The sequence below is a fragment of the Ornithorhynchus anatinus genome, chromosome X1 (assembly GCF_004115215.2).
Source record: "Ornithorhynchus anatinus isolate Pmale09 chromosome X1, mOrnAna1.pri.v4, whole genome shotgun sequence".
NCBI classification, from domain to species: Eukaryota; Metazoa; Chordata; class Mammalia; order Monotremata; family Ornithorhynchidae; genus Ornithorhynchus; species Ornithorhynchus anatinus.
This window is the reverse complement of record NC_041749.1, coordinates 104,014,115-104,029,065: the sequence shown is the minus strand read 5'-3', so window position 1 is coordinate 104,029,065 and position 14,951 is coordinate 104,014,115. Positions and strand designations below refer to the sequence as shown.

Sequence of the window (14,951 nt, the reverse complement as noted above, 5' to 3'; positions counted from 1 at the left end):
TTAAGTTTGTCATGTGTAAGCGTGACCGATAAGGCAGATTCGGGGGGGAGTTCAGGAGCATCACGCTTTGGACTTTGGTACCGATTTCCATAGGGGTTTGTGTGAACCCTGCTATTGGGACCATCTCTTCGAGATTCCCTCTCTCCTTCCAGTCAGAAGGTGGAATTTTTAGCCGACCCACGGTAGCGTGTATGGGTACATTCCTGTTCTTCGGGGTGATTTAGAAGTCTTTTAATCACTTGCCGGAATGAACTCGACCGTGATGACGGATATTAGATATGAAACGTTTGCCGCTGAGGAAGAATTAAGATATTGCTTGCCTTTGGGTGTAGGGAAAAGACCTAGTTTCTAGCTTGTTCACAGAATACTCTGCGAAGAGGGGGATGACCAAGTGTAAGAATATCAGTTCATCAGTTTTTCTGTGTCCTTGAGCAAATGGTGATGGTAGAATTAAAAGAGTTTACATAGCTGTCCACGACCTCTCCCGTTGTTCACCGGTACTTAACATCTTCTATTTTTATAGGCCACCGTTACCAGACTTGGCCGCTGGATTGACTTTGATAATGACTACAAAACTCTGTATCCACAATTCATGGAGTCTGTATGGTAAGTTATTCCTTGAAATAATTAGGATATTTTGATAGGTCCCAGATAAGGGATATTACAGGCAGCACAGTCCAACTTAAATGCTCCCGCTTGAGATTTATTTTGAGGTATTGAAAGTGAACATGATGCCAATCAAAAGTGTTTTATTTTTCTTTTGGTATTTGCGTACTGTGTACCGAAGCACTGTACGAGATCATCAGGTTGGACACAGTTATGTCTGCCCCCCACGGGGCTCACACAGTCTCTCGGGGGTTAGAACATTCCCCTAAGAGCTGGGGAGATAATGGTAGAGGTGAGAATCCTTACCCTCAAGGAGCTTGGCGGAAGATTTTTTGGGCTTTCTCTTTGTCTGGTCCCCGGGGAATTTGGGTGGGTGGAGTGGGGGAAGACAGGACGCTTGAGAACCGTCGCCCGTGGCTTTGTGCTTTAGGGGTTCGTTCATTCCTTCATTCAGTAGTATTTATTGAGCGCTTAATATGTGCAGAGCACTGTACTAAGTGCTTGGAATGTACAATTCGGCAACAGGTAGAGACAATCCCTGCCCAGTGACGGGCTCACGGTCTAATCGAAAGTGTTGGTATTTGTTAAGCGCTTACTGTCTTCCCGAGCGCTGTTCTAAGCACTTGGGTAGATACAAGGTCATCAGGTTGTCCCACGTGGAGCTCACAGTCATAGTCCCCATTTTCCAGATGAGGTCACTGAGGCCCAGAGAAGTGAAGTGACTTGCCTAAGATCACATAGCTGACAAGTGGCGGAGCCGAGACTCGAACCCATGACCTCTGACTCCCAAACGCGGGTTCTTTCCACTGAGCCACGCTACTTCTGCTTTGGTCCCGAGAACGAATAACTCATGGGCTCGGTAGAAGGGGCTGGGGCAATGAGAGTGGATCGACTTAGCCTTTACCCGACGGAGCTTATACAAGCCTGACAAGTTCTCAAGCTCGTCAGTCTCACGCGTGGCTTCACTTTCTAAGTTAACTTGCTGTTTGCGGATTCTGCGTTATAGGCAGGCCTTTGACGAGAACCGGTGGGCCAAGATTGGCAGAGTGGGGAGAGGAGCAGAGACAAGTAGACACATGCCACCGTCGGGGTGTGTTTGCGTCTCCTGTCTCTGCTCCTCCCTCCTGTACTCCATTCATTCATTCAATAGTATTTATTGAGCGCTTACTATATGCAGAGCATGGGACTAAGCGCTTGGAATGTACAATTTGGCAACAGATAGAGACAATCCCTGCCCAATGACGGGCTCACAGTCTAACGGGGGAGACAGACGGACAAAAACAAGACAATATAATCATGGTAAATAGAATCAAGGGGATGTGCACCTCATTAACAAAATAAATAGGGTCATAAAAATATCTCCAAATGAGCGCAGTGCTGAGGGGAGGGGAAGGGAGAGGGGGAGGAGCAGAGGAAAAGGGGGCTTAGCTGAGGGGAGGGAAAGGGGGAGGGAGCAGAGGGAAAAGGGGAAGCTCTGTCTGGGGAGGCCTCTCGGAGGAGGTGAGCTCTCAGTAGGGCTTTGAAGAGGAAAGAGAATTAGTTTGGCAGAGGTGAGGAGGGAGGGCGTTCCAGGACAGCGGAAGGACGTGGGCCGGGGGTCGACGGCGGGATAGGCGTGAAGGGGGGACGGTGAGGAGGTGAGCGGCAGAGGAGCGGAGCGTGCGGGGTGGGCGGTAGAAAGAGAGAAGGGAGGAGTGGTAGGAGGGGGCAAGGTGATGGAGAGCCTTGAAGCCCAGAGTGAGAAGCGTTTGTTTCGTGCGGAGGTTGATAGGCAACCGTGACATGCCTAGAGCGTTTCTGCAGGAAGATGAGCCGGGCAACGGAATGAAGAATAGACGGGAGCGGGGAGAGACAGGAGGAAGGGAGATCAGAGAGGAGGCCGACACAATAATCCAGCCGGGAAACTCCAGCACACCGATGTTGGTTTTGGTGGGTTTTTGGGGTTTTTTTCCTTCAAGACTGGAGGGGCTGCTGCTGCTGGGAACTTCCACCCCCTTCAGATCCACCAGACCACAACTCTCTCCCTCTTCACAAGTCCTTCTGAAGCCACATCTCCTCTCTCCCTAGGTCATGTCTTGACCGTCCCCCCGACCCCAACCTCCACCTCAAAAACTCTGGTGTCAGCTGTGTACTTAGGCATTCGCTCCCACCCGTAGCACTTTGCTACAGATCAGCTTCCATATCCCGCTACTTATCTAAAAACCCAGTTTGTCTTTTACCTCTTCTCTCCGTCAGCTCGTTTCTCTGCCTCCCTGGGATTGTATCTTCTCACTCTATTGCACTGTCTCAAGTGCTTGCTCGGGTTCAGTGTCGAGTGACTACTGCGACTTGCCCGATTGCTGCTCCTCTCCCAGGTTTGGAGCTCCGGAGTCCCAGAGCCACAGAGAGTAGCAGCCACCGCCCCCGTAACTGCGTGCGGGAGCAGGGAGTTAGCGTGCCGGCAGGGCTGGCGCTAAAAGGTGCCTCTGCTGAGTCTCTGTCCCCTTGCTAGATACCCTCCCTCCCCCCCAACCAGTGGGCTACACTGAGCTTCTGAGCCATGAGTTTCATAGGCCTAGGTTAGACCTGCCTTTTAAACTCGTTTGAATCAGTCGATCGGTATTTTATTAAGCGCTCACTGTATGCAGACCGCTGTTCTGAGCGCTTGGGAGAGTGCGGTAGAGAAGCAGCATGGCCTAGTAGATAGAGCACGGGTCTGGGAGTCAGAAGGTCTTGGGTTCTAATCCCTGCCCCTCCGCTTGTCTGCTCTGTGACCTTGGATAAGTCACTTCATTTCTCGGTGTCTCAGTTATCTGTAAAGTGGGGATTATGACTGTGAGCCTGATGTGGAACAGGGACTGTGTCCACCCTGATTTGCTTATATTCCCCCCCAGCACTTAGTACAGTGCCTGGCATATAGTAAGCGCTTATCAAATACCACAGTTGTTATTATCATGATATATCCGAATCGGTAGACGTGGGCCCTGCCCACGGGGAGTCTTTAGTCTAGAGGGCAAGTTTACAAAATAGCTCCCTTTGTGAAAAATGTTCAATTTCAAGCTTGACGTTTTCCGAGGAAAACCCTAATTAATCAATGTATTAATCAGATTGTATTTATTGAGCCCCTTCCGTGTTCAGAGCGGTGTACTAAGTAACTGGGAGAGGACAATACAGCAGAGTTGGTAGACACATTCCCTGCCTATAAAGAGCAGAAGTACCGTGGCCCGGTGGAAAGAGCAGACTTGGGTTGAGATCCCAGCTCTGCCATTTTCCTTCTGTGGGACCTGGGGCAACTCACTTAACTTCTCTGAGCCTTAGTTTCCCCAACTAAAATGGGGATTAAATAGCCGATCTCCCTCCTACTTCAACGAGGAGCCCCGTATGAGACAGGAACTGTATCTGATTTGATCAACTCGTATCTACACCTGCGCGTAGAACGGTGATTGACACACGTTAAGCGCTTCACAGATGGCATTTAAAAAAAAAACACAGTCTAGAGGGCAGACTTGATATTAAAATAAATAATGGATAGGTACATAAGTGCTGAGGGGTTGAGGGTGGGGTGAAATCCAGGTGCAAGGGCCGTAAAGAAGGGAGAAGGTGTGGGAAATGAGGGCTTAGTCGAGGAAGAAGATAGGAAGGGAGAGAGAATTGCAGGCCAGAGGCAGGGCTTGGGCGAGGGATCAGTGACGAGATTGAGCTGCAGTAAAGTATGTTGGTGTTAGGAGGAGTGAGGTGAGAGCGCTGGGCTGGAGAAGGAAATGGGCGAGATAAAATAGGAGGGGCCAAGGGGATTCGGCTCTTTAAAGCCGATCGGCAGCATCGGTGGTATTTATTGAGCTCTCACTGTGTGCAGATCACCGTATTGACCGTTTGGGAGAGTACAGTACGACGATTAGACCGTGAGCCCGTCATCGGGCAGGGATGGTCTCTATCCGTTGCCGAATTGTCCATTCCAAGCGCTTAGTCCAGTGCTCGGCACATAGTAAGCGCTCGATAAATACTCTCGAATGAATGAATGGTAGACATGTTCCGTACCCACAGCGAGTCTAGAGGGGAAAGCCAGTGGTAAGGAGTTTCTTTTTGCGAGGTGGGTGAGCAGCCGCTACAAGTTCTTGAGGAATAGGGAAATGTGGACTGAACTGTTTTGTAGAAAAATCATCCAGGCAGCAGAGTGAAGTCTGGACTGGAGCGAGGAGAGACGGGAGCCAAGGAGGTCAGCAAGAAGACTGATAGAGTAATAAAGGCGGGTTAGGATAAGTGCTTGAATAATAATAATAATGATGGCATTTGTTAAGCACTGACTATGTGCGAAGCACTGCTCTAAGCGCCGGGGGCGGGGGATACGAGGTAATCAGGTTGGCCCACGTGGGGCTTGATTTTCCAAATGAGGGACCTGAGGCCCAGAGAAGGGAAGTGACTTGCCCAGAGTCACACAGCTGACAAGTGGCAGGAGCGGGATTAGAACCCGCGACCTCTGACTCCCAAGCCCGGGCTCTTTCCGCCAAGCCCCGCCGCTTCTCCACTGAAGCAGTGGGGTGGCAGTTTGGCCGGAGAGGAAAGGGTGGATTTCAGCGACGCGAAGTTTGAACGGACAGGATTCGGTGAGAAGCTGAATACGTGGATTGAACGAGGGAGATGAGCCGGGGGGAAACGCCAAGATTAGGGGCTCGAGAGACAGGGAGGTTGATAGGAAAGTCAGGGGAAGTGCAGAGTTTGGGTGGGAAGATGAGGAGTTGTGTTGGGGGCGGGTTAAGTTCTAGGTGTCGGCGGGACATCCAGGTAGAGATGCCCCCGAAGGCGAGAGGAGGAGAGAAGGCAGGGTTGGAGATGTAGTTTTAGGAGTCATCCGTGGAGAGACGGCGGTGGAAACCCGGGGGGCGAATGAGTTCCCCAAGCCAGTGGGTGTAGCCGGAGAACGGAGGGGGATTCAGAACTGAACCCAGAGTAGGAGGCGGAGGAGGAGCCCGTGAAAGACGCCGAAAAGAAGCAGTCAGAGATAGGAGAGAAAGCCATGATAGGAGAGTTTCAGTAAAGCCTCTGTAGATAACGTTTCCAGGATTGGAGGGGCGGGGGGGACCACAGTGTCGAAGGCGGCTGAGAGGTCGAGGAGGATTAAGGCGGAGTAGAGGTCGTTGGATATGGCAAGGAGGAGGTGTCGGGCGACTTTTGAGAGGACGGTTTCTGAGAGCGAAGAAGGCGGAAGCCGGAGTGGAGGAGGGAGATGGGGCAATAAATAACTGGAGAGAGATGTGGGAGGGAGTATCTTGGAAAGCAGCGGGGAATGTGCCATTGGAGAGCGAACAGTTAAAGATGGTAGTCAGGAAGGGAAGAAGGGAGGGGGCAGGTGCTTTGAGAAGTAGGAAAGGGATAGCTCTGAGGTGCAGGTGGAAGGTGTAGATTTTGAGAAAAGGTAGGAGATCTCCCGCAGGGAAAGATGGGAGAGTCGAAGCGCAGCGGGAGGGAGAGACCGGAGAGAAAGGAGGGAGGTTTTAGGCAGATCACACCTAATGGTTTCGATTTTATTGGCGATGTACGTGGCCGGGTCATTAAGGGCGAGATTTCAACTCAACATGTTTTCCGTAATCGATAAATACGGGATAGTTAAAGGCTTCCGTTCAGCCGTCTGTGAAGTGCCGTTTATCTGTGATGGAAGTTAATGGCTTTCTAGTTGACCGGTTATTTTTATCATTGGTTAAAATGATGTAGCCTGACGAGAGGCAGAAATACAGACGCGCCTTCCTGTCTGAGATCAGCGATCCATTCGGTCCCGTTTCCCGTGTCCGAGAGTGGAAACGAGAAACGTAGGAGAGACGTGTGATGACTGTCCTCCTTGACATCCATTGTTTGGGAAACTATCCTCAAACCCTCTCCGTTCCTCGCTCCCTCTTCTCTCCCTTGTCGCTTCACTCTTTGTGTGATTTGTTTGTATCTCTCCCCGACTAGAGCTCCTTGAAGACAAGGATCGTGTAAACCACCTATTGTATGCTCTCAAGCACATAGTATGGTGTTTTTTATTCATTCATTCAGTCGTATTTATCGAGCACTTACTGTGTGCAGAGCACTGTACTAAGCGCTTGGAAAGTACAGTTCGGCGATAAAGAGAGACCATCCCTGCCCATAGTAGGTTTACGGTCTAGAATGGGGAGGAGAAAGACATCAAAAATAAGCAGGCTTCAGTAGCATCAATATAAATAAATAGAATTTATAGATTTATGCACATCAAAACAAATAAACTGGCATCCATAGCATCGATATAAATAAATAAAATTATAGTTATGTACATATATACACAAGTGCCGTGGCGGGTGCGGGAAGGGGGAGGTTTTGCACAGAGTAAGCACTCGGTAAATGATTCAATGGATGCAGGTTACTAGTTTGTAGTTTATTTTTTTGTGAGTGTTTTTGCCTGGGAGAATAGTCCTTGTCTCAGTGTACTAAATTTAACTTTACTGGACAGAAAGAGTTAACCTAATAATCTAGTTGCTTAAATTATATATAACCAGGGCAAATCTCAATGCTGGTTTAGTGGCTGATTTGAGCAGAACTAAACAAGTGTTTTAAAGTAAGACCATCCCCAATCCACATACTGTTTCTCCTTGCAGAAGTGCCCCACTCCTGAGGAGTTTGTGTTAAAATGGGCGGATTCATGCAGATCATGTAAGAATTCAATAATAATAATAATGATGGTATTTAAGCGCTTACTATGTGCAGAGCACTGTTCTGAGCACTGGGGGAGATGCAGGGTGATCAAGTTGTCCCACGTGAGGCTCACAGTCTTCATCCCCATTTTACAGATGAGGTAACTGAGGCATCAAGAAGCGAAGTGACTCGCCCACAGTCACACAGCTGCCAAGTGGCAGAGCCGGGATTCGAACCCATGACCTCTAGACTCCCAAGCTCGGGCTCTTTCCACTGAGCCACGCTGCTTCCAATTCAATCTGGGAGTAAGGGGAGGAGAGACTAAAGGAGGGAGAGAAGCAGGCACTTGAGACTGCCTGCCTGTCTTAGATAATTAATAACGATGGTATTTGTTGAGGGCTCACTATGTGCCCGGCACTGTTCTAAGCGCTGGGATAGATACAAGGTCATCAGGTTGTCCCACGTGGGGCTCCCAGTCTTAATCCCCATTTTCCAGATGAGGTCACTGAGCCACAGAGAAGTTAATCAACTTGCCCAAGGTCACGCAGCAGACGAGTGGCGGAGGCGGGATTAGAACCCACTTCCTTTGACTCCCAAGCCTGTGGTCTTTCCACGGAGAGGGTAGATAAGAGCATTGGAGTCAGAGGATGTGGGTTCTAATGCCGACTCAGCCACCGGTCTGCTGTGTGACCTTGGGCAGGTCGCTTAACTTCTCTGTGCCTCTTACCTCATTTGTAAAATGGGGATTAAAAGTGCGAGCCCCACGTGGGACAACCTAATTACCCTGTATCCCCCCCCAGCGCTTAGAACAGTGCTTGGCACATAGTAAGTGCTTAACAAATACCATCATCATTATTATTATTATTATTATTATTATTAATAGGCACTTAATGAATGGATCACTCCCCTCCCTGCCCCTCTTTCTTTCCAGGTGACACAGCTATCACTGTGTAAAATTATATGGTACAGAATATACTTTCCTCCTCCAAAATCTGTTGAGGTGGAGACGATTATATGAGTAAATATGCCATTAGGTGATGAAATGAGTGGAAGCTGCACCACTTTGAATCAAACCAAAGGGCTAGTTCCTGGGAAGTCAGCATCGTCTAGCAGAGTGAATCGGAAGACCCCAGATTTCAGCATTTGCCTGCTGGATGACCGTGAGCAAATTAATAATAATAATACTGTTGGTATTTGTTAAGCGCTCACTATGTGCAGAGCACCGTTCTAAGCGCTGGGGGAGATACAGGGTAATCAGGTTGTCCCACACAGGGCTCACAGTCTTCATCCCCGTTTTCTGGATGAGGGAACTGAGGCCCAGAAAGTGAAGTGACTTGCCCACAGTCACACAGCTGCCAAGTGGCAGAGCCGGGATTCGAACCCGTGACTTCTGACTCCCACGCCCGGGCTCTTTCCACTGAGCCACGCTGCTTCCCAAATTACTTAACTGATCCGTGCCGCAGTTTCCTCACCTGTAAAATGGGGCTAAAATTCCCGTCCTCCCCCCCCCCCCCCCCCCCCCCACAGAGCCCCGTGCTGGGTGGACCGTCTCCGATCTAATAATAATAATGACAATAATCGTAGCATTTGTTACGCCCTTACTACGCGCCAGGCACTGTATTCATTCATTGTCGTATTTATTGAGCATGGCTCAGTGGAAAGAGCACGGGCTTGGGAGTCAGAGGTCCCCGGGTTCCGATCCCGGCTCCGCCGCTTGTCAGCTGGGTGACTGTGGGCGAGTCACTTCACTTCTCTGGGCCTCAGTTACCTCATCTGTAAAAGGGGGATGAAGACCCTGAGCCCCACGGGGGACGACCTGATTACCTCGTATCCCCCCCAGCGCTTAGAACATTCGTTCATTCAGTAGTATTTACTGAGCGCTTACTATGTGCAGAGCACTGTACTAAGCGCTTGGAATGTACAGTTTGGCAACAGATAGAACAGTGCTTGGCACCTAGTAAGCGCTTAACAAATACCATCACTATTAGGTCACTTCACTTCTCTGTGCCTCAGTCCCCTCACCTGAAGACTGTGAGCCCCACGTGGGACGACCTGATTAGCTCACATCCCCCCCGCACCCCCAGCGCTTAGAACAGTGCTCGGCACATAGTAAGCGCTTAACAAATACCACCATCATTATTATTATTACTCCAGACCTAGCCGTTGTGTGCTGAGTCTTTATATATTCTTGTGGTTTAGGGCGAATTTCACCTGTAGAGTAACCGACGATTTGCCCTCGTGTACAACGTTACCGACGTCGACCGATTTTCTCTCTTGTCTATTGGATATTCTTTGACTCGGTTTGACTTTGGAAACGGCCCGCACAGGATCCCACTTCCTTTTCGGCAGCGAATTGGAGTGCGTGTATCGGGGAGGATTGGGCCACTGGACGACTAATCAACATTTTGCGTTTTTGCCGCTTGGCGGAAATCAGACGGCGCTAAGTTAGATAGGAGACGGGTCGCGAGCGTGGTTTGGTTTTTCAAGAAAACATTGTGAGCTTGAAGTTGGGAAGTGTTTCCACCAGACGGAGCTGTTGGTTAATTTTCAAGTCGGGTCGAACGCCAACCTTCACACAAAGTCGGGTTGCGGCTTTCTGAACACAAGAAGGATCATTTCAGCCTCCATAGATGCTTCACTTAACCTGTTTTCTGCAGTGGTAGTCAGTGGAGTAAAATCTCCTCTCCCATTATTCCCGCAGAATTTGAATGTCTCTTAAATTGTCCTGCCGAAGGACACGCCCGTGTAACCTAAAAACAGATCTTGGGAATGTAGCTTTCGGGTAGTGAGCTTCAAGCGGTTTTGTTTTTTTTTTTAATTATCCTCTTTAAGGAGCGTATCCGTAAAGAAAATTCACAACTATTCGTGGAATGACTCTCAATCACTTTTAGAATCTGGTGCTTAATCCAGAATTGGCAGCACTGCTTCCAAGTGCCAGAAGTATAATTGCGTGGCTTGGCATCGCTGTTTAAGCAGGTTTAATTAGCCTAATAACCTATCCTACAGAAACCCCAATTTTAATATACAAAGAATTCCACTGAACATTTTGGTTCAGAGTTTTTATGTAGAAAAGCACTGTTTGGGGATTTTCTGCAAATGAAAACGAGCCATTCTCCCTCCATTTGTGTTTTTCCACGTGGAGAAATCGCCACCGTTACCTGTAGGGAAAATAATTGTAGATAAATTTAAGTGACGTTTTCATCCAGCCAGCTGGTTGCTCGTGGCCCGTTTTCTTCACGTCGTTCCGTCACTGATGTTATGATGGTAATTTGCATTCCTTCAGTAGTGGTGATTAAAAGGATGAAGGAAAGGCACTCTTATAAGGGGTGTGACCCTGCTGCCCTTCATGGGAGTTTAGTCTTTTTTTTTTTTGGTGGTACTTGTTAAGCGCTTACTAAGTGCCAGACACTGTCTCAAACACTGGGGTAGGTACAAGATAATCCGGTTAGACCAATCCCCGTCCCTCGTGGGGCTCAGCCTAAGTAGGAGAGAACAGGGTGTGTAATCCCCATTGGACAGATGAGATAACTGAGGCCCAGAGAAGCGAAGCCATGTGCCCAAGAACACACAGTGTGACTGTGGGCAAATCACTTAACTTCTCTGTGCCTCAGTTACCTCATCTGTAAAATGGAGATTAAGACTGTGAGCCCCATGTGGGACAACCTGATGACCCTGTATCTACCCCAGCGCTTAGAACGGTGCTCTGCACATAGTAAGCGCTTAACAAAATACCAACATAATAAATGGCGGAGCCAGGAAAGGTCCTTTGACTCCCAGGCCCGTGCTCTTTCCATTAGGGATGCCGCCTCAGTGATTGGGAGGGTTTGGGGCGGGGAGGATTTGGGCAGGGGCTCGGGAGCGAGATCAGCGAGACGGAGGAACAACGAGTAGGTTGGTTTTAGAGGAGCGAAATGAGAGTGCTGGCTCGTAATAGGCTGTCTCCCGCCTACCTTGCCTCGCTGATTTCCTACCACGCTCTGCCATTTCCTGGGCAGGAATCATCATGGCCCCTGGCAGAGTTGGTTTTCCGTAACTGGAGCTTGACCTGCCGACTGCCTACTCGTCAATTTGACTTAGAGGTTGCCATTTTATCCTGATGCCTTTTACCCGGCATTGATGGCTTGCTCGTTGGGAACCATCGCCGTTGAGCTCCTTCCTTCATTCGGTCGTGTTGATCGAGCGCTTACTCGAGGAGAGGGGGCTTGTTCCCCTCCTGGGAGGTGTAGAAAGAGGAATAAAGTGGCAGAGCTGGTTAGAGAAGCCCCTGGGAGAGGTCAAAAAGAGAGACCCGCCCCAAGAGCCAAAGGCCAGAGTTGCGTTTCTGTACTGATTGAATTGGCGTTTCTGGTGTTCCTTGGAGACCAGCCACCGTTTATATCTAAGCCGACGCTTTACTCTCCATAGGGTTAGTAGGCTCCTGACCGTATCATTCCCCCAGAAGTTTGTTCAGTTGGATCTGTGGTGTGTTTTTTTTTTTAAACCCGATGCGTGTCTTTTAGGTGGGTTTTCAAACAGCTGTATGATAAAGGCCTGGTTTACAGAGGTGTGAAAGTTATGCCCTTTTCAACTGCGTGTAACACTCCGCTCTCTAACTTCGAGTCTCATCAGAACTACAAGGTACGGCTGTCGTTAGAAAAGTGCTCGGTACGAGACTCAGAGAACCCGATGACCTCACATCTACCCCAGCGCTTAGAACAGTGCTTGGCACATAGTAAGCGCTTGACGAGCACCATAATTATTATTTCCTCCTGCCCCCAGGACATCCCTGCTTAACGTGCCCGAGACAGATCTCTTCTTCCCACCCAGACTCTGTCCTTCCCCCCGGCTTTCCCATCACTGTAGGCGACACCACTTTCCTCCCTATCTCCCAAGCCCGAGACTGTGGCGTTATCCTTAACTCATCTCTCTTATTCATTCATTCATTCATTCATCCATTCATTCATTCATTCGCATTTATTGAGCGCTTACTATGTGCAGAGCACTGGACTAAGCGCCTGGAATGGACAATTCAGCAACAGAGAGAGACCATCCCTGCCCATCGACGGGCTCACGGTCTAATCCGGGGAGACGGACGGACAAAAACAAGACAACTTAATCACGATAACTAGAATCAAGGGGATGGATGCCCCATTCTCATTCAACCCGTACATTCAGTCTCGTAAAATTCTGCGGCATCTACCTTCAGTAGCTCCAGAATTTGCCCTTCCTTCTCCATTCAGTCTGCTCCCGTGCTGAATCAAGCGCTCATCTTGGCCCTCCCGAACTCTGCACCGGCCTCCTCACTGACCTCCCTGCCTCCCCTGCCTCCCCTCTCCCCTCTCGGTCCCTACTTCACTCCGCCGCCCAGATCATTTTTCTCTAAAAACGTACAGTCCGTGCCTTCCCCATTTATAACCTCTAGCGGTTGCCCATCGCCCCCGCGTCGGGCACTCCTTACCGTCGGCTTTAGGGCACTCAATAATAATAATAGCGATGGGATTCGGTAAGCGCTTACTATGTGTCGAGCACTTGTTCTAAGAACTGGGGGGAGATACTGGGGTTGTCCCGCGTGGGGCTCACGGTCTTCATCCCCATTTGGCAGATGAGGCAACGGAGGCCCAGCAAAGTGACTTGCCCACAGTCACACAGCTGACAGGTGGCGGAGTCGGGATTAGAACCCACGACCTCTGACTCCCAAGCCCGGGCTCTTTCCACTGAGCCCCGCTGCTTCTCTCAATCAGCCCTCCCCGCTCCTACCTACCTCGCCGACGTCTTAGAGAAGCAGCGTTCATGGGTTCAAATCCCGGCTCCGCCGCTTGTCAGCTGTGTGACTTTGGGCAAGTCACTTAGCTTCTCTGTGGCTCAGTTCCCTCATCTGTAAAATGGGGCTGAAGACTGTGAGCAACCTGATCACCTGTATCCTCCCCAGTGCTTAGAACAGTAATTTGCACCTAGTAAGTGCTTAACAAATGCCAACATTATTATTATTATTATTACTAAAACTTGCGCGGGGTCAAATAGCCGACAAGGAGCGGGGCGGGGATTAGAACCCGGGTCCTCCCGACTCCCAGGTCCATGTTCTATCCACCCGGCTTCTCGTTTGAAAACGGGCAGTGACTGCCCCTTTCAGTAAGTGCCACTGGTTATGAATAGTTTTCTGTCTTCACTCTGCCCAAATGCGACTTAGACTAAAGTTGTTTTGAAGGAATCGTCAATGCACACTACAGGGAAAGTTCATGTTTGAGTATGCAAGGTTTGAATATTTATTTTCCAAAAGCAGAATAACAAACGCTTCTTTGGGCAGGAGTTGGGCTTGTATTTCTGAAACTGAGAAATCCTGGTAACTTGTAATGAGTTTCATTCTTTGACGCTTCCTTTTTCCTTGTTAACTTGTTTCTCATCTCACATTAGGATGTGCAAGATCCTTCAGTAATCGTGACTTTCCCTTTGGATGAAGATGAAAGTGTCTCTTTAATTGCTTGGACAACTACTCCGTGGACGCTTCCCAGCAATCTTGCCCTTTGTGTTAATCCAGAACTACAGTATGTGAAGATCAGAGGCAAGTACTAAATTTGGTGTGCGGAAAATGTCAGCGTGGCCTAGTGGAGAGAGCACGGGCCCGGGAGTCAGGACCTGGGCTCTGATCCCCGCCCCGCCACTTGTCTCCTGTGTGACCTTGGACGCGTCACTCCGCTTCTCGGTGCCTCACTTACCTCATCTGTAAAATGAGGATTTAGACCGTGAGCCCCACTTGGGGCGTGGACTGCGTCCGACATGATTAGCCCGTATCCGTCCCCGTGCTTAGTTCAGTCCCCGGCACGTAGTGAGCGCTTGACAAGTCCCATCGACTAAACCGTGAAGGGAGCCCCAGACGGGTAAACTGCCCATCTGCCGATGGACTGCCATCTCGCTTCCTGTATGGCTTACTCTTTTAAGCTACAGTTGTGGAAAACAGAAATCACCCTACCACTTAATGCGGCGCGAACCGTACGTATTGAACACCTAGCAGTCCGAGAGCGTGGTGAACATCCAGCTGTCGTGTCATTTGAAAGAGCCGATTGCCGCCCTTCAAGGGGCGGGAAGGCTAAATCAGCGTAGCCTACTACTGCTAAAATCGTGGAGTGCCTTCCCCCTCAGGCGTGTCATATCGTGTCCCATTTCCTCCAGGAGGCCTTCCCTGCCCAATTCCCCATTCTCTGAGCCGTCTTGGCGCTTAGCTACGTAGTCTGTTGATCATTCTGGGGTTCGGTCAGTTAGCGGCGTGGCCCGGTGAACAGCACGGGCTTGGGTGTAAGAAGGACCTGGGTCCTAATCCCAGCTCCGCCCCACTTGTCTGCTGCGGGACCTCGGACAAATCACTTCGCTTCTCCGTGCCTCAGTTCCCTCATCTGTAAAATGGGGATTAAGACTGTGAGCCCTGTGTGGGGCAGGGACTGTGTCCGACCTGATTATCTTCTGATGATAATAATAATGTTGGTATTTGTTGAGCGCTTACTATGTGCCGAGCACCGTCCTAAGCGCTGGGGGAGATACAGGGTCATCAGGTTGTCCCACGTGAGGCTCACAGTCTTCATCCCCATTTTCCGGATGAGGTAACTGAGGCCCAGAGTCGCACAGCTGCCAAGTGGCGGAGCCGGGATTCGAACACATGACCTCCGACTCCCAAGCCCGGGCTCGTTCCATCGAGCCACGCTGCTTCCTTCTATCCACCCCATCGCCTAGAACAGTGCCTTGTAAACAGTAAG

At 49.8% G+C, this 14,951-nt stretch overlaps 1 protein-coding gene across 2 annotated transcripts in view; it reads left to right on the top strand.

Moving 5' to 3' along the window:
* IARS1 (isoleucyl-tRNA synthetase 1) overlaps positions 1-14,951 on the top strand; it is a 126,681-nt gene that overhangs the window by 11,768 nt on the left and 99,962 nt on the right. For both annotated transcript variants that reach the window (XR_003754397.1, XM_029050023.1), the window contains exons 5-7: positions 524-606; positions 11,727-11,844; positions 13,618-13,765. Coding sequence is in view for 1 of the 2 variants with exons in the window: in XM_029050023.1 (XP_028905856.1) it covers positions 524-606; positions 11,727-11,844; positions 13,618-13,765 (349 nt within the window). In the remaining variant the exon portion in view is untranslated. The remainder of the gene's footprint in view (positions 1-523; positions 607-11,726; positions 11,845-13,617; positions 13,766-14,951) is intronic.